This window comes from Citrus sinensis, chromosome 8 (genome assembly GCF_022201045.2).
Source record: "Citrus sinensis cultivar Valencia sweet orange chromosome 8, DVS_A1.0, whole genome shotgun sequence".
NCBI classification, from domain to species: Eukaryota; Viridiplantae; Streptophyta; class Magnoliopsida; order Sapindales; family Rutaceae; genus Citrus; species Citrus sinensis.
The window spans coordinates 3,574,491-3,593,905 of record NC_068563.1 but is presented as its reverse complement, the minus strand read 5'-3'; the positions used below and the strand labels follow the sequence as shown (position 1 = coordinate 3,593,905).

At 32.5% G+C, this 19,415-nt stretch overlaps 1 protein-coding gene across 1 annotated transcript; it reads left to right on the top strand.

Moving 5' to 3' along the window:
- The first annotated feature begins 12,551 nt into the window (after nt 1–12,551).
- LOC102609573 (CDPK-related kinase 5-like) lies at nt 12,552–18,748 on the top strand. The gene is made up of 11 exons (XM_006480072.4): nt 12,552–13,343; nt 14,841–14,971; nt 15,260–15,301; nt 15,408–15,516; nt 16,466–16,544; nt 16,622–16,918; nt 16,998–17,110; nt 17,484–17,591; nt 17,751–17,813; nt 17,918–18,085; nt 18,236–18,748. The coding sequence occupies exons 1-11, from the start codon at nt 12,822–12,824 to the stop codon at nt 18,374–18,376; spliced, it is 1,773 nt and encodes a 590-aa protein (XP_006480135.2). The 5' UTR covers nt 12,552–12,821; the 3' UTR covers nt 18,377–18,748.
- Nucleotides 18,749–19,415: the final 667 nt, after the last annotated feature.

The following is a 19,415-nucleotide window of genomic DNA, read 5'->3' as shown; positions in this document are numbered from 1 at the left end:
TCATTTGATGATTTTACAAGTATAAATGCCTGCGTTCTGCTTTTAAAATCTTGTTTGAAAGATTTTTCTCTTAATTTTTTTTCCTTATCCGCAACAACAAAATTAATTTTACAGTATATTTAACTAATTGAGTTAAGGCCATGCTCGGCTCCTCATGAATGAATACAACTAATGAGTCCATTAAATTTTGGTGCTAATTATGATGAACAAATAAAAGGGAGAAGACCTCGTTTTAATTTTCTTGCTGTGAAATGTACTCGGTGAATGATGAATGCTCTGAACGGAATCAATCTACTCAGGTAACATTAATCTAATTTAATTGTATAAAGATGTGCAATCATCAATTGAGTAAATGTATAAAAATGGAATATTAACATTATTATCACCTCACATTCACACATTCTTATTTATTGTATTAATATTTTATGGATGATCAGTTTGCATATTTTTTTTCTCTGAATACTGCAGTGTTGTGAAATTAACCCTTGTATCACTGGATTAATCACACCCCAAGATCTAACTCAGACTCCAAGATTTAAGAATCAAACCTAAGCTAATCGAAACAATCACCAAATCAAAGAAACACAGCTCAAAGAATCAAGAATACACAAAGACTTAAGTGGTTCAGCACCTTTGAGGGTGCCTACATCCACTGGAGAAAATAACTCAGGGAGCTACTTTATTAAGCTTCAAGGTTACAGAGATGATAACTAGCAATGCAGAGAACACTCAGCAAAGCTTCACTCTCACTATAGTTTCCTTATCACTCTCTCCTCGATACATCAAGACTACACCAGAACCAGCACATATATATCAGTTGTTGCTGGCGTTACAGATTTAGAAGATTCACTCCAAAATCAACAGCCTTAACTAACTATCACGAGCTTCTCACGAGCAACTAAAAACCTTCCTTAAACGACAACAAGCCGCGCCGTTTAAGCTTAGATCAGGCGTGCATTAACCATGTGAAAGTTTAATGGTTTTGGACGACCTCACCAAGTTGTCGGTTCTGGAATCTTGATCAACTGAAATGACATGTCACTCATGATCTTTGCAACTTTAATACGACAAATTTTTCACATGAGTTTGAGTTCATTTCAACATGCAGGAACTTTATTAATTGAGAAAACAAGAAAAACAAGATAATTTATTTGTATAATTAATTTATATGCCTGGTATTATACCATAAAATAAAATAAAAATATGAAATCAAGAGTTATAAAACAAAAATATTTTTTTGCTGTCAAACTGTTTTCCCACTTTCATTTCAGAGTTCTGGCCTTCTAGTCTATGTTCGAGCCATTAAATCAGAAAAATCTTTCAATAGCACCTATAATCTTAAAATCATTTTGTGAAAATTCTAATGATACTTCATAATTGTTTGCACCTTCGCTAATTAATTAACGTCACTCGTGAACATAACGATCATAATATTCCTTATATATGATGGTCGAATATACACGTCATTATAAAATTTGATGCTTGTATAGAAATACTGACATGTATCTATAGCGCAAATATGCATGTTATAATTTAAGATTAAGTTTCTCTTTTGATCTGAGCTCTCCTAAACTTTTAAAGATCATGTCAGTTGTTCAATAGTTCTAGTGTAAGATTAGGATTTAACCATTTTTTTTAATTTATTAAGATTTAAGAATGAATTCCGTGAGATAAAGACAGAGATTGTATTTTATCATAACTCTCTATTTTCTTCTTTTATAAATTTAAAATCACCTTTTAAATTGTTTTGTTAACCGGTTATAATACTTTTTTAAAAAAAAGTAAAATTTCTCATTAATAGAAATAATGAGTCAGCTTTAAGTTTAAAATTAAAATTTGAGATGACTTTGCAACCATATAAATTACTTCTTTTTTATTTTATGATATTATAAACTCATTCCAAACTTTAATTTCAGATTTCAATTTTGTATAGGAAAATTTTGGCTCGTACAATTATAGCTATCTTTTGTCTTTTTCATTAATTATAGTGAGACTATTCTTTTAGTTTTTGCTGCAAGAGATACGATGTTTTTATTATGCCATAAGCATTACATAAGTCCATCTTAATAATGTACCTGTTTGTACAACGTTGGTCTTGTAATAGAAGTTAGAATCACATTGTATCTTATTTAATTTTTCGAAATTTCCTAAATCATTGACAGTATTAATTCTTGGTCAACTTTCTACTTTAGAAAGTAATTTTGAGATTAATTGGTCATCGTAATGATACCATTTTGAGATTAGGTTTCCCCAATTTCAGCTTTTGAGGGGAAAAATTTCACCTAGTTGCCGATCATGTATATATATATATATATATATATAACACGTACCAACCCACTACACTCGATTTTCATGTTAACACATATTTTCAGTCAAATTAGATTCCACTTTATTTTTTTTTCTTTTTCATAAATAATTACTTCCATTTTTTTCCCTTCTACGTCTGCAAGCGTGATCATTACCAAATTCTATACGTGTGAGAGCTGCTGACCATTCTTGAGTCTTGACTCTTAGGCAACAGCATGCCAATTTTCCAATAAGTCAGAAAAACGCAAAGTGGACAGACTTGAAGAAATTAAATTTTTTACTGTTTTTTTTGGCGGCATTTCGACCCGTGAACGTGGCTAATGCTATTCCCCATTGAAGAAGGATTATCGGCAACTAATTCTATGAGGACACATGAATTGTTGAGTAATTGGGAGACATTAGTAAGTGGGAGGCAGGCATGCAACTTTTGACTTTGGCACGACAGTAGAAAGTTAAATGAAAATATATATTATTTGAAAGCTCACCATTGTTGATTTTTAGGCATCGCTTAGCCTATAAATAGAGGCTTCATTTGCTCTCTTCATTCATCCCATTCTTCAATTCAGTTGAGAAAAGTCAAGAGTTAGGAGAGAGTGTCTCGAGAGCATTAAGCTCTTGTTTTAGTAATTTGAGAGTTTGGATATATTGGGGTTTTGAGTTATCAGATAAAATACTACAATACTTGTGACTCCGTTCGTTCTTAAAATATTTCCTTTGTCTTCGCTCGTGAACGTAGGCTAAAAGTCGAATCACGTAAATCCTGATCTCTCTGTATGATTATTGTTTCTCAATTTCACTTTAGTTATGTGTCTGGCTTCACCCATCAATTTCCTAACATGAATAATGAAGAGAGTAAGAGGTTCACAGTATTATCTAGGTATTAATTGATTCGTTCACGGATAAACTCGTGTTGAAACTTTGACTACAGCCGACTTGTTGAATAGTGGTTTTAGGCTCAAACAATACGACACCTACTAAAAGATGTAGTGTTAAGAGTATATTACACCAGTGAATAATGAAGGATTAGATTTAGATGCTGCTCCAAGATATAATATGGCAATAAAACTAGGAAAAAGCTCTAATGCGATTTAAGATTTAAAGGTGAAATTTTGGGTAGTGACAACCTAAAAGTGTGATTGGATGGTGTTTAGGGTAGCTCTGACACTGGTTCACAAGAATAAGAGAATTTGGGCGGTGCATTCCAAGAATGCTACTATAACAGTTACTTGAGGTTTAAGGTTAGCATTAATTTGAGGGCCTAAGGGCGTTTGAGTGAGAATGAAGGGCTATTCTAAATCAAGGAAGGTGTTTCAACGGTGACGAGATGGTAAGGATGACTAGGGTAGGATTTTTTGAAGCTAAAGAAATCTAAACTACGATTCTTTGTTCAAGAAAGAGACCATTTCTTGAACAAGGATGGTGTATAAATCGCAAGGATGGTTGTTAGAGGCTGATAAAGGCCATTAAACAATTCCTGGATTGCTAATCGATATTTGAGGCTAGGTTATGATGGTTGAAATTAAAGATTCTAAAAACTGTGCTCTATTTATAAGTTTTTTTTAGGGAAAACCTAATTAATAAGATAAAGGAATCTTATACTTAGAAGGTATTATGCCATAAAGTAGGATTTTTGGAGATCTTTTCCTCTTTTACATGACGGAAGCAACATTTTGCTATTTAGATTAGGATCCTACGATTTGTGTCCTGTTTAAGGCTTCTTGGCTGCCAACCATTAGAAAATTTTACTGGGCCAAAGTTAGGGTTTTAAGGAAGGCTTCCAGAAGGTTGTATAATATTGCATCCGAATATTGCAGTGATTTAATAGGGCAAGAATTGGGAATACTTTATCATGGTTTAGGTCTTGTAAGGTGATTGGTTCTCCACTAGCCTGTTCCACAAAGCATTCTCTTATAAGCCAAGATTCCCAAGTAAGCTTGGCCAAGGATTCAATTCAAATTCGGCTGCACTTTTATCTACCTGTCCCTTCCAAGCTACAGCTCAAAGTGGTTGTTTTAGCATAATAGCTTGGGTCTAGTATGGAATTTGTACTTAATTGGCTGAATTCAGTCTTTGGGTCTAGTGTTGATTTTTAGGTAGCAGCCACAATTTTTTGTTAGAAAGAAAAAATAAACTGAAAGATAATACAGTCCAAAAATAAACTAAAAATTTAATAGAGTTTGTACATGAAGAAATCGAATTCGGCTATCTCTGATGCATTGTTAAATAGAAAAAATTATTTGACCTAGAGATCTAAACTAATTGATTGGTAAATCACAGGTCCTACAATACCAATAAAAAGAAGTTTTAACAATTATAATTTTTCAACTAATTCCTTTACCAACCCAGAATTACAAAAAGGTCAATTTGGCCGTTCAATACACACTAGTAATTAAATTCGTTTTTCTCAATATGGTTCTATCTTTCTTTAACTAGTTGTTATAATTATAATGGCTCTTACTTTTGCTCGTGGACTCATTCTGATTCTTCCTGCAGCTTGGATGCTGACAGAAAGCATGGCGAACTGGGGTTGGTATAATGGATCCAACAACACAAATTCATGGCCGTATGGGGTCAGAAAATGGGTTCCCATGACTCCAATAATACAAATGATGATGATGGTCTCAACAAGATCATTGTGGATGGTTCTGATAACTGGCACTTTGGCTTCAACTATAGCGTCTGGGCCTTCCAAAGTGCTCCCTTTTACGTAAATGATGTGCTAGGTAAGTTCACATCACTATGAAATTTTAAATATATACAACAATTTAAGTACTTGATACAAACTTTGTGTGGATATATATTCTCTTCTGAATATGTAAGCAACTACACAAGTAGTGTAATTCTATAATGCCTCGTGAATATATAACATGTGTAGCTAGATGAATTAAGTCAATTAACTAGACATGGACCGACCTGTGTTATGGAGCATGTCCCCCCTTCCCCCAAGATAAGAAAAAAAGAAACAATAAACTCAAAAAGAAGATAATTAAGCTCTGAACGAAAATTAGCCAATATTCACTTTGAAAATTTTATGATTTGGATCCCTTAGTTTGTGATGCTTTTAATATTCTAACTTCCTTAAGGTTGTAGTTTCTGCATTTTTGGACCTCCTTGAATAATATCATCATGTGACAATATGGCTTATTAGACACACATGAGCATGTGCGTGAAAGTAAAAGCCCATCTGCATTTTTGGGACCGCTAACTTGTTATTCATTTTACAAAATACGAATTTGTATGCAATTCATAACTTTCTAGCGCGAAATTTCCAAAAAATGTCAAGAGTTCTTATATATATCTTCCGTGATTAAATAACAAAATAATTTAAAAGGAAGGAAATGAACCTTATTTATTTTTATGTGCATGTAATCTGATCGATGATGGACTGGCTGCATGCAGTATTCAAGTACGATCCACCAAACGACACCGTATTTCCACACAGTGAATACTTGCTACCAAATCTGTTTGGAGTTACCTGAGATGTGACATGTCAAGGGCCAAGATGATCGGAAACACCACGCACGGCCGCAGGGAAGGCTTCGAGTTTGTGCTGAAGAGGGTGGCGGCCTTACTACTTTGTTTGCGGCGAACGCGGCGGCCTCCACTGGAGAGACGGCAGGATGAAGTGCATGGTCCTGCCGCTGCTCCGCCGCTGGCATTACTAGCTAGCATTCAATGTAACAACATGAAGCTAAGGAAGCATGCATGTAATAATATCTTTGAGCATACATTGAGAATAAAATTGAGCTTTAAACATAACGATTGAGATCCCTCTTGATTTGAGCATTCTTAATTTTTTACAAATCTTGTGCCACATACATTTTAATATTAGTATATGATTAAGATTTAACTATTTTTTTCTTTTAATTTATTAACCACCAATCATATTAATAACACGTGTTCAAATAAAAATCAAATTAAGAGAGGATTCTGATCCTAAACATAATCCCATATTTAGATTTTTAATTTTTATAATTAATTTATGATGTGGGGTCTTAAATTATCGTGTAATTAATTCATGGCCACGTACTGATGTGACACCATGCTACTACTTACAAGTCATGTGTATCGTGTATCGCAACTTGAGCCTTTGAGGCCTGAACAAATAATACATATGTAAGCTATATATAGTAAGTAATTTGGTAACCCTGCATTTTAAACAACAAACTAAAATGCCGGGTCAAGATTGACATACTTTAAACGTCGAGTCAAGTACTTGAAATGCAAGTTATGAAAGATTCTTATTGATAAGTATTTTTATTTTCATTTTCTAAAAACATGTGTCTCGATAACACGCATTAATTAACATTATTTAGGGTCCCTAAATGTCCAATGTAGCGAAGCACCGTTTAATTGATTCTTTTTCTTCAAGTTGAAGAAAACATATATTGCCAAGATTAATTATTTAATAGAATGTGACTTTGGGGTTCCTCTATCTTACAAGTTACAATTGTTATACGTTACAACAACCACAAATTCTTTATTATACCTCTTGGATTATTCATAGTTCTTTTTAAATCGAGTAAACTTTCTTTTAACCTTTAGGATTAAGCATTAATTTCCACTTAATCCTCATATGTCATTTTACTCAAAGATTAACTAAAAAATAAACTTATTACAACTTAAATTATAACATATAACACTACACAATAGTAACAGTGGAAAATTCTTTTCGGGGTTAATTATTATTATTTTTTCAAATACCAAGACCAAGTGAAAATGATATATAACTAAAGCACTTACAAAGCACAATTTCAAGTTTGTGTTACAAAAAACCGGATAGCTAGTTTGTCATTTTGACAAAATAAATCTTATGACTGATCCTCATTTTCGAAGGATATATAATGATAAAACAATTGCAGGCAAGAAATTCTAATCCAAATAAATTGACAAGATAATCTTGAGAATACCCTCACCTGTAAACAATAAATGCTAAATGAAGAAGTCATGATACCGTCCAAGATAATTATAATAAATTCTTAGAGAAACTATGGGCACCAAATAATCCATGCATTTATTGCAAATGAGGAAAGCAGCCATACGTATCTTTCTTTAATTATTGTCAGTTTTGTCAAATAGACATATAGAAAAGTAATCATGTTTTTTGAATAATATTGGAAACAAATTAATGGGGTGTGTATTAATCAGTAATTAGAATGGACTAAAATAAGAATTAGTTGAAATCGAAATTGAAATGAATTATATTACTGTTGATAAGTTTATTTTATCTTAAAATTATAATAGACTATTTCAAATTACTAAATTGATCTTAATTAATTATTGTCAATAATAATAATAATAATAATAATATTATTATTATTATTATTATTATTATTATTATTATTGTATAAAGAAGGATAAAATGAAAATTTCAATTTTTATGTGGAGGTAATACGGTCACTTTAGGAAATGAGATTTCTATTCTCACTCTTAATAAGTAAACACACAATAAAAGTCTTTGATCATCAAACATTAAAATACTTATATACATATGGAGTTTCGTCTGGTCATATCCATACTCAAAAAATAATTTAATATCATTGTAATATTTAATCTCTAAAAGAAATATAAATAATTCGCAAAAATTAAATTAGAGTGGAACTACTCCAACTAAATTATATCAACCGTTTTGTTATGAAGTAATTAAAAACAAAAAAAAAAAAACAGATGAACGAATTTGAGCGCAATACAAATTTGTTTCTAATCCAATTTACACAAAAAATAGATTAATAGTACGCTTATATTGGCTGCTAAAGTTTTGTTTAATTCATAGATTAGGTTGGATTTTAAAATGGATTTCTCTAGACCTAATAAATAATACGGCTAAATAATAAAATATAAAGATGCGAATCTCTTTTTGGATCGCCTAATCGTCGCATTTCGTGTTTTCCGGAACTATTATTTAATTAGTAATATCTGCTTTTCATGCAATGACCAAATTTAAAAAGTGTTTAATTATTTAACGATTGAGTTGTACGTACGCCGTATAACCAAAAGAGACAACGTGAATAAATAATAGCCAAAATTGCAAGAAGACAAACAAAATCTACAAAAATAATTTAATACTTGATTTTTTTTTTAACTCGATATTTGATTTTTTTAAAAATATATATATATAAGAAATTGTAAAAGGTTTGTGAATTGAATGTATCATTCTCATGGAGGGGGCACCGACACCGGCTTTATTTATGAAAACCTAAGGTAAGTTCTCTCACTTTAATTTATGCCATAACATGTGCGTTCATTTTATGACCATGGAGATTTGTTATATAAAATTTTGTTACAAAAATGGAAGATTTGTAATACTATATAAATCGCTATACTAAATGTTTGATGGGGTAGGTAAGAGTAGTGAAGTGATGGGGAAGTTGGATTAGTTGAAATACTAATAAATTTTAGTAGAATGCTCGCCTTTAAAACGTCAATTAATTGGATGTCATATTTTAGGGTTCACCTATGTTGCAACGGTTGTAACGTGCTCCGTTTTTTGTCTTTTATGATTTAACTAATGTCAAATTTGACAGAACACCTTATACTCCATTTTATTCATGAAATATTAGGAAATATTATGATACATTCTATTTAATTTAGCACCTTACACTCTTTTTATTTATTATTTTTATAAATATTAAAATACTTATTTATTTACATCCAACACTAATATCAATAAAAAGACAACAATACCCTTAAATTTATAAATTAAAAATAAAATTTTAGAATTTCTTTCTCGTTCCTTTCACCTTCATCTCCATCATCACTAGTTGAAAAAGAAAAAGAAAATCAAAATCTGAAAGACTCACCATCACCTTTATTCTCTCAACGATTCATGAACAATACAATAATACCAATGCAGCATAAGAACACAGTTCCAATTCTTTTGGCAGTATTTAAATCATAAAAGACAAAAGTTGGGGTACGGTGCAACTGTTGTAACATAGCCGGATCCCATATTATATTCTAATATATTCTTAGACCCAACATTCAACTAAATTACTAAATAATAAGTTTTGCCTTTAATGGTTGACAATAATGTTTCTGAAGTTTTGAATCCTCACTTTTTTAGTCACATTACTCAAATTTTATATTAATTCTTCAAATTTATATTTTATTTTTTCTTTTTCAGAGTCTTGCGTACTCCTGAGAGTTGTACCTCTTCCCTTGCATTCTTACTATAATTTTGGACAAAACTGTGGTGCAACTATTGCACAGTACCATAGTTTTTTCTTTTATCATTTGACTCCCTATTTGCTTTTTTACTTATAGTTTATTTATAATTTTATGATAATTTTATTTTTTTCTCTTTTCCTCTCCTCGATATTAAGATATTTTATTCCCTTTTTCTTCACTTAGATAATTAACCAATCATTAGCCAACAACTCCTATCAAATTAAAATATCATTAACTAATCAATTATCTCAATTATTTTTCACATCACAATCAAGACAAAATGCAACAATTTGATTTGAATATTTGGATGACAATTGAGAGGCCATGGCAATTGAATAAATTAAGATAACAAATCAAATCTATCAACTATAAGTCATTGATGTCATATCGGTTTAAATCTGTAGATAAAGTTTAAGTTTTGTTATTTTTGAATAACTAATAACTTTGTGGTAGTTATTTTTTATTTAAAGTCTAGTTTGCATATATCTTACAGTGGTGACTAAAGTGTAATGAAAGAAGATAAAAATACAAAGTTTTTATAATTATTTATTTAATATTTTATTTTAGTAATGTCATGGTAGTTTTATTTTTAAGCTGATTTCTTAGTTTAATTTTAATGTGAAATCGTTACTTATCTCACTCCTTAAATTAAAAAAAGAAATAGAGTTAGATATTGCAATTTATTTTTATGTTAAATCTTTTAACTTAAGATAGCCTACCAATTTTTTAATTATCTAAATTATTTACAAATTTAATACAAAAATGGATTTATGTGTTAGAATTTTGAAATATTTGATATTTTTAGAATTTCAATATAGACCAAGGGGTATGGTGTTAATTATTAAACTATAGCATCCCACCTTTGGATCTACACTCACGTTAAATATAACGGTGAAAACACAAGAAGACAAAGTAGGGGATGTCCTGCAACGGTTGCACGGTAGCTAGACCTATTTTGACCTTCTATTTTAAAATTTTTAGCAATTGATAGATAAAATTTTATTTAACAATCGAAAGTATCCTTGAACTTTCACTACAAGGTAATTTTACTGTTACTAATACCTGATCTTTAAGGGTGGGTGTTCGAGTTGATTGAAAGTTTGAATCTCTCCCAAAACGTGTGAGTTCATTTATTTATTGGGATATTATCATTTTCCCATCAAAGGTATTCTGATACATCATATCAGCACCACAGTTTGGTAAAACCATCAGTTTACCACCAAACGTTTAAACTGTTAGCATTTTCCCACCATTCTGTTAAAACTCAGTTAATAAGTAACGGAAAATTTATAAAAGGTCAATTTTACCCCTGGAGCGTAAAAGACCATGCAATTAACCTTTTATGAATTTTGTAATTAAATCATCATTTTTATGAATTTTGTAATTAAATCATCATTTGTTGTTCTTTCTTCTTAAAGTTCAAAAATTACCCTTTATGAATTTTGTAAAATTAACCTTTTAAAAGACCATATAATTAACATTTTATGAATTTTGTAATTAAATCATCATTTGATGTTCTTCCTTCTTAAAGGGCAAAATCGTCTTTTACGCTCCAGGGGTAAAATTGACCTTTTATGAATTTTCCATTACATATTAACTGAGTTTTAACGAAATGATGAGAAAGTACTAATAGTTTAAATGTTTGGTGGTAAATTGATGGTTTTACCAAACCGTGGTACTGACATGATGTGTCAGAATATTTTTGGTGGGAAAATGATAATATCCCTTTATTTATTTATTTATTTTCAAAATTTCGACTAACTTCAACTGTGATCTCTCTCTATTGTAATATCTTGAAAAAGAAAAATGGTCAAAAAACGGACTTACAGTTTATAACGAAAGTGTGAGTTGCGCTCTGAGTGACCCCACAGTGAGGTTATTATTATTTTTTTTATCAAATTGTTCGTGATATTTAAAGAATAAATTTATATCAAATCTTTAAATTAGGTTTTCATAATATATTTATAGGGTTCGAATCACTTCTCTCACACTCAGGGGCGGCTTAGTTAATTTGGGGGCCTTAGGCGAATTGTTTTAATTAGACATTTTAAAAAATTTGAGGTTAAATATATGTATTATTTATACTAAAAAGTTATTTATTTAAAATCAATTTTTTTTTAGCTTTTTTAGGTGCAAAATTATTGATCAAATTTCTATATTCTAATTTCGCTAATATATTTTTCTCAATATAGCTAAATCATTTAACTTTTCTTTCAACTTAGTTGATCTTAAATAAGTTTTTATCATTTTTAATTTTGAAAATTTTCGTCAATTATTAATTCTTCACTCTAATTCATATCATTTTTACTACTTTTGACAAACTTATCAAGAGCTCATTTTTGAGATCGAACTAACTTTTTTATTCTTCTTTTTTTTTTCCCCAAGTTTTATGTATCTTGATGCACATTTTCTATTAGACATTTTTTTTTTTTTTTAGTGAAAGAAGAGTAACCAAGCAAACAATTATGCTAAATAATTAAAAGAAAACAACTATAATATTTAAAAAAGAAACAACAACAATTGAATAACACAACTAATTAAGAAGAGAATAGGAAGAAAAAACATGGATATTTGAAATTTAACTTTAATGGATTGAAATTTTAAACAACAATGATTAATGGAAATAGTTGATTTTTTTTTTCTTAAGCAAAAATTAAAGAAAGCTTTTTTTCCCTTATGCATTAAAGCATTGAATGTGTCGTGCTTTTTTCTTTTAATTGATAAAAATAATAATAGATAACAAGTTAATAAATGTGTGATTTTTATAGAGTTTTAAATGAAATAACATTAAATAGAAATTTTGTAGGAATTTGATAGTTTGTTTGAGTAAAAATTATTATAGAATAATAATAATAATAATAAATATAAATGAATAATTTAATAGCCATAATATTAGAAAAAAATTTAGGATCTTCGTATACAATGAGGCTCTACACAACTGTCTAAGTTGCCTAAAAAAAAAGATTTACAAGAAAATGGCTCTAATCACTCGGATAAGACCGAGCAGTACACAGTGGGGTTATTATTATTATTGGTTAGTTGATAAATTGAAAATTAAAACCAATGTACGTGCAGTATGTCCAAATGCAAATCCAACTCAAAACGCCACCATCACTTTCTTCCTTAATCTCATTTCACATGCAGCAAAAATAAAAACTCAAAAACTCCACCAATCATGTGATCGCCACGTGGCCAGGAACACTGTACAGCTCACACTCCCTCTCCTTCCTTTTTCATTTTCACATTCTCCTTCAAATCCAAAACCATTAGCACGAAGCAAAGCTCTCACAATTCATTCGTTCGTTCGTTTGTTCGTTCATTTTCTTCGGGGGAGGAAAAAAAAAAAAATGGGAGGCTGCACCTCTAAACCTCAGAAGCCAAACCCTTATGCCCCACGTAATACCCAAAATGACCTTTCTATCCCTCCCACTCCCAACACCACCACCAACAAGAACAACGACGCCGTTAACGATGACAAGCAATCGCATTCCGCGGCGCTATCTCCTTTCTTTCCCTTGTACACTCCAAGCCCAGCTTATATTTTCAAAAAGTCTCTTTCCGGGTCCAAAAAGGGCGGGAACCTGACGCCGATGAGGGTTTTCCGGATGCCGCCGTCTCCGGCGAAGCACATCAAGGCGGTTCTGAGGAGAAGGAAGTCGACGAAGAAGTCGTCGGCGGAGGAAGGGGCGCCGGAGGAGGCTGCGCCGGAGCTGGATAAGAGGTTCGGGTTCTCGAAGGAGGTGACGAGTAGATTGGAGGTTGGAGAGGAAGTGGGGCGAGGGCATTTTGGGTATACTTGTACTGCAAGGTACAAGAAAGGTGAGCATAAAGATCAAAAAGTTGCTGTCAAGGTCATCCCCAAATCCAAGGTCAGTGACCGTGATGATTCAATCATAAAGATTTCATTTTTATTTAGGAAAAAATGGATCAGCTTTGGATCAGTTTCACGTGGGTCCATTAAGATTTGTTATGTCCAATAGCGTGCGTATGAATTTGTTTTGTGTTTGTCAAATTTAGTTTCTTGTTCTTAGGATTAATAGGTTTTGTCTTTGTTAATTTGTTAAGTTATAATTCTCCTATTGAAGTTTGTTTTCTCAATTGGGGTATAAGTGTGGTACTAGTTGGTTCAACGGCATTGGGTTCAAATCCGGCTCACATCAGCTTTGCGTTATTGTGAGGTTTTATTTATTGTATTCATGGAATACAAGAGAATGGGGTGGGCGAGGTTTGTGAGATAATTGATGAAGATTGTGAATTTCTTGTTGAGATTTTAGTCTTTGACTGTTCTTGTAGATAGAGAATATTAGGAATAAAGTTGTATGGATTGGTACATCTGGAATTCTGAAAGTGGGAGTGGGTCAAATAATGTGGCTCACTTTATTTGTACCTTAGTTTTCATTGGTCTTTAAGAGGATTTATGCTTTGGTGGCTAGGTCCACCTTACCTTAAATGTTTTTCTGTAATTGTTAACACTTGCAACAACTTTTTGGGTTTATTTGAAGTTTAGGTTTAAATCAAATGATTTTTGGTGTGAAATTGTAACTTTATGCTTGGAAGCTGGTGTAAAATGTCATTTAGTGTGAGTAGGAATACAGGTCCTATTAAATTAATCTTATGAAACACTTTTGACTTGACATTATATATCAAGGGTACCGAGAAAGTGCATAGACCTATGATTTTTGAATGGCCTTAGTTATTGAAAAGGCTCATCGCCTAAAATGGAGTATTAACATTGTCTGACAACCATAGATGATTGTTTGTAGCAGCTTGTAACTAATCTCCACCACCACGTGCTCACAGCCAAACATCCAGACTAGCTGTTATATTTGGTTACCTGTTCCTATCTAGAATAAGTGAAAATTGCAATATTTTGATAATAATCTGACTCATCTGTGCTCACAAGAATTGTGCAGAAACAATATAATTTCCATTGTTTCTTTTTTATTATTGTATGCTGTTTGCCATGGTTGAGATCAACTTGAGCCGTTGAGGCTTCAAATTCATTGTTAAAATAAGTAAACATTACAATTTACGTCTCCTATTTTCGTTGAAGTTCATCTGAAATGACTCAAATGAGAACAAAATTCAAGACGTGTTTGTGTTTAGATATACTTCAGTGGAGTTTGGCTTATGGGTGTTGAGGAGGTGGAAGTTCCAATGAATAGATTGACACAATAAAGGATGAATGATTAACGTTTAGTGTTAATGACCATAAGTTTTGGAGTTGATCTTGTCAAAAAGGGTAGGGATCTACCTTTTCTTGCATTTATTATTTATTATTAGATGTCTTAGGTCATGGTTTTATTGATCATTCTGGGGTTGTCTTCATTACATATATTTCTGATAGAATTCATTTGATATGACAGATGACAACAGCTATTGCTGTGGAGGACGTGAGAAGGGAGGTGAAAATATTGCGAGCTTTGTCAGGACACAGCAATCTAGTAAAATTTTATGATGCATTTGAAGACCTTGACAATGTCTATATTGTTATGGAGTAAGTTTGGGCTACACACTACTGTTCAAATTTATGCTGTTTTACACTTGCATACTTAAAATTAATCAGGTTGAACGTTATATTTCCTACAACAATTCCTTGAGCATAATCTATATTTATCTTTGTCCATGTGAAAAGATATTTGTGTAAAATTATACTGTTGAACTTTCTTTCTGTGGATTTATTTATTTGATTGTAAAATAGTTGACTGCGCTGCTCATTCCTTGAATTTGAGTTTTAAGAGATATTTGACACTACTTAAATTAAAAAATTTGACCGAATTGGCAGGTTATGTGAAGGAGGAGAGCTTCTAGATAGAATACTTTCAAGGTGATGTCTCTGGTATTAATTATTTTAAAGCATTTAGGTCTATGATAGAATATGTTCATATGTTCATCATTGTTAGCCTCTAACTGAACACTCTATAAGGACACAGATGTGGAAAGTACTCTGAAGATGAAGCAAAGGCTGTCTTGGTACAGATACTAAACGTTGTTGCTTTTTGTCATCTCCATGGTGTTGTGCATCGAGATCTTAAACCAGAGGTGGAGCATATTTCCTCATTATTCTTCTTTATTATAGTACTGAACGAGCATTTGGGAAGTTACATTTATGAAAAATAATTTGGGGTAGTGCAAATCTTCTGGGGTTACCCAGTTGCCTTTTCTGGAAATATACCGATGAAGGGCCTGTTAGGGATTCTTGAAGTGGACCAGGTTGGGTCTGCTCTCCTTGCACAAAAGATTTGTTCAATGCATGGTGCTTTCTTCCCCAATGCAGTACTGTTGCTATACAGCATCCTTCCCTTTGCCTACCAATGAGAACCTTACAACTAGTTAGCTTATCTCAGCTGAATCAATTTCTAGGTTCCACAGAAAGCCCAAATGATCTTAATTGTTGAATATCAATACTCATTTTCCATCTCCATATATTCAATGATTGAGGTTGTCTTGTCCAAAATGAAACATTATTAAAAAGTGAGACACAAACGACAAGACTAATCTCGAATTACTTTATATGCAGAGAATTTTATGTTCTATCAAATAAACCAATAATACGTGAATGGATAAGTGTTGTTTATTCGACCTTGCTGGAGGTCCTGATCCCGAAATCCATGTTTTCTAAGATGTGCATCATTGCTCCCCACAGCTATTAAGTGGTTTTAGCACCTTGATTTCTCCTTCTGTACTGCTTTAAAGTTCTGGTCGAGTAAAAAACTATTATACTGTGATGTCATTTTCAAATTTTAGACTTGAAATGTTTGAATGTTCTTGATAGTCGGTATATCATTTACAAATTCATATTTTCTGAAAGGAAATATTTTTTATTTACTAAGACCTATATCATGTTCATTCTAGATGATCATGTCTTGTCATATAACTTGGAAATACTTACCCTTACCTGTTAGACTGTGGGCCATTTGATCCACATAGAAAAATATTTCTTTTAATGCTTTCCATGTTGCTATCTGAATTTAGCTATTTTCTGGAGCAGAACTTCCTATACACTTCTAAGGACGAGAGCTCACAGTTGAAAGCCATAGACTTCGGCTTATCAGATTTTGTCAGACCAGGTTTGTGTTATCTGGCAATGAGTTTCACCATCTTGCTATCTAATATTACAGAATTTAACTCACCTTTTGGATTGCAGATGAAAGGCTTAATGACATTGTAGGAAGTGCGTATTATGTGGCACCAGAGGTTCTACATAGGTCTTATGGTACTGAGGCTGATGTTTGGAGTATAGGTGTGATAGCGTATATTCTTTTATGTGGTTCTCGTCCATTCTGGGCCCGGACTGAGTCTGGAATTTTTCGAGCTGTCCTGAAAGCTGATCCAAGTTTTGATGACGGATCCTGGCCTTCATTATCTTCAGATGCAAAAGACTTTGTCAAGCTCCTACTGAACAAGGATCCTCGGAAACGGATGACAGCTGCTCAAGCTCTGAGTGAGTGCATGATCTTCTCTCATATTCAAGTTACCAGTATCACTCTCTCAAGTCACCATTAAGTTTTTTCTTTTCCCAGGTCATCCTTGGATCCGAAATTATAATAATGTAAAAGTACCTCTTGATATTTCAATATTGAAACTCATGAAGGCATACATGCAGTCGTCTTCTTTGCGTAGGGCTGCTTTAAAGGTGTGTCCTTGTACTATTGATGAGGCATTTCCTTTCTTTTTCCTGGATTTTACCTCTGGTATATAAGGGTATTAGGTATTCTCTATTTGGGAGATTGCCAAATTTTCCCCTATTGTTTTTGGCTTCTACCACTTACGACCTTAACATTTTAATACTACTTCGTTACCCTCTGGATGTATTTTCTTTTTGTTAACACTTTGACATCATTGTGATAGAATAAGAATTTGCATGGTTTTGCTGTACTGATTTGTGGATGTTCTTATGGCTATTCAACATCTGAAAATATTACTTTCTCATTGTGATAGTTCGACTTTCATTGCTTACTATCAAATTTAACTGTTAACCTTTTTGTTTTTCTGCATTTCTCTTGCAGGCCTTGTCTAAGACTTTGACTGTGGATGAACGTTTTTATTTGAAGGAGCAGTTTGCATTACTAGAGCCAAACAAAAATGGCTGCATAGCCTTTGAGAATATTAAAACGGTTTGTATACTACCAGTCTTGCTTTCAAAATTTAAAGTGTTTTTACTGGATATTTGAGAATATTAAAACGGTTTGTGTACTACCAGTCTTGCTTTCAAAAGTTAAAAGTGTTTTGACTGGATAATGTAAATTTGATGCCAGTCATTCTGTTCTGTTTAGGTTCTCATGAAAAATGCGACAGATGCAATGAAGGAATCTCGCATATCTGATCTACTTGCCCCAGTATGAACTCTACTTGTAACCTTTCTTATTTTTTGTTCCAGAGTTTATATGGTTTGTCTTCTGGCTTCTGAAATGCTAACTGTTTCATTTTCATTTAACAACAGTTAAATGCACTTCAATACAGAGCGATGGATTTTGAAGAATTTTGTGCAGCTGCATTGAATGTCCATCAGCTGGAAGCACTTGATCTGTGGGAGCAGCATGCCCGTAGTGCATATGAGCTATTTGAGAAGGATGGAAATAGGGCAATTGTAATCGATGAACTTGCTTCTGTAAGTTGGATTTTCTTAAATGTTAAAGAGTGTTTACTCAGTCTATATGTCACCTTTGGAATTGAAACAGAATCCAACAAACAGATTGATTCCAATCCCCCCAAAAACTTTAGTTTGCTTGAATGTTTCCTTCGTACATTGCTGTTTCAGGAACTTGGACTTGCCCCTTCTATTCCACTTCATGTTGTTCTCAACGACTGGATCAGACACACCGATGGGAAGCTAAGTTTTCACGGGTTTGTCAAATTGTTGCACGGTGTTCCCAGCCGAACCATGGGAAAGCCACGCTGATGAGTAAATTTACTGACTACTAGATATTAAATCTGTTTGCTTCATTTGCTAGACAAAGTGCACTATATGATAACGTACACAACGCAACACAACACCACGATGACTGATTCTTCGAGAGAGAGCTGCAAGCTTGCACTGAACACAGCAATACCAACACCCCTGCCCTCTTTGCTAGAGATAATTATTACAGTGGCTTCACTCAACCTAGTTATGACTTGTAAGAGGAGATTGAAGTGCCTGGAAATTTCAGGTGGAGCCATTGATTCATTATATGGTTGCAGAAGCTATAATTGGCAATGCATCATGCATGTAAAGATACAGAGAATTTGTCTAACAGGAACCCCAATAATATACAGATTTTCTCTTTACGCATGTCCCACGTGCACTTTCTAACTTAAATTAATTTTAGTTGCCACAGCACAGATTTGTCTTGCTTTAAAAATGATAAGAGTCCATATAATGCTATATAGGCTAAGGCTACATTCATAAGGTAAAAATTCTAATTTTTTTTTTTAAGTAACTCTCAAGAATGAAGCTTGTGAAGAAACTAAAACGTAACTCCAAAATGATTCCTTTTTTTTTTTTAATGGTTAAAACCACCCAAGAAATAAAAATTAAAATAAAACAACCAAAAAACAAAGGCAAAAGTCACTTGTTGGTAAGAGTCTAGCCGTCTAGGTAAGCCGGTAACTTCTTTTTTGTCTTTATATTGAAGTTGAGGCTGTGAGTCCTGCCAACTAGTTCTGTTATTACAGTTAATGATTTAGGTGGCTCCAATAGGGATCAGTATCCGCATTATGATTCTCTCTTGATCTGATCATTTTCTGAGTAAATAATTTAATTGTTAATTGATAAGTAATAAATAAAATAATAAAAAAAGTTGAATCTTACCCATACACTACTACTAAAAGACATATGCCAGAAGATCTTGAAAAGTTCAGAAGAGATCAGATCAAGAGAGGATCATTTTCCTTCCAATAGATTATTAATATAAAATATAATTAAAAAAACACTAATTAAAGCATCATCATTCATCATC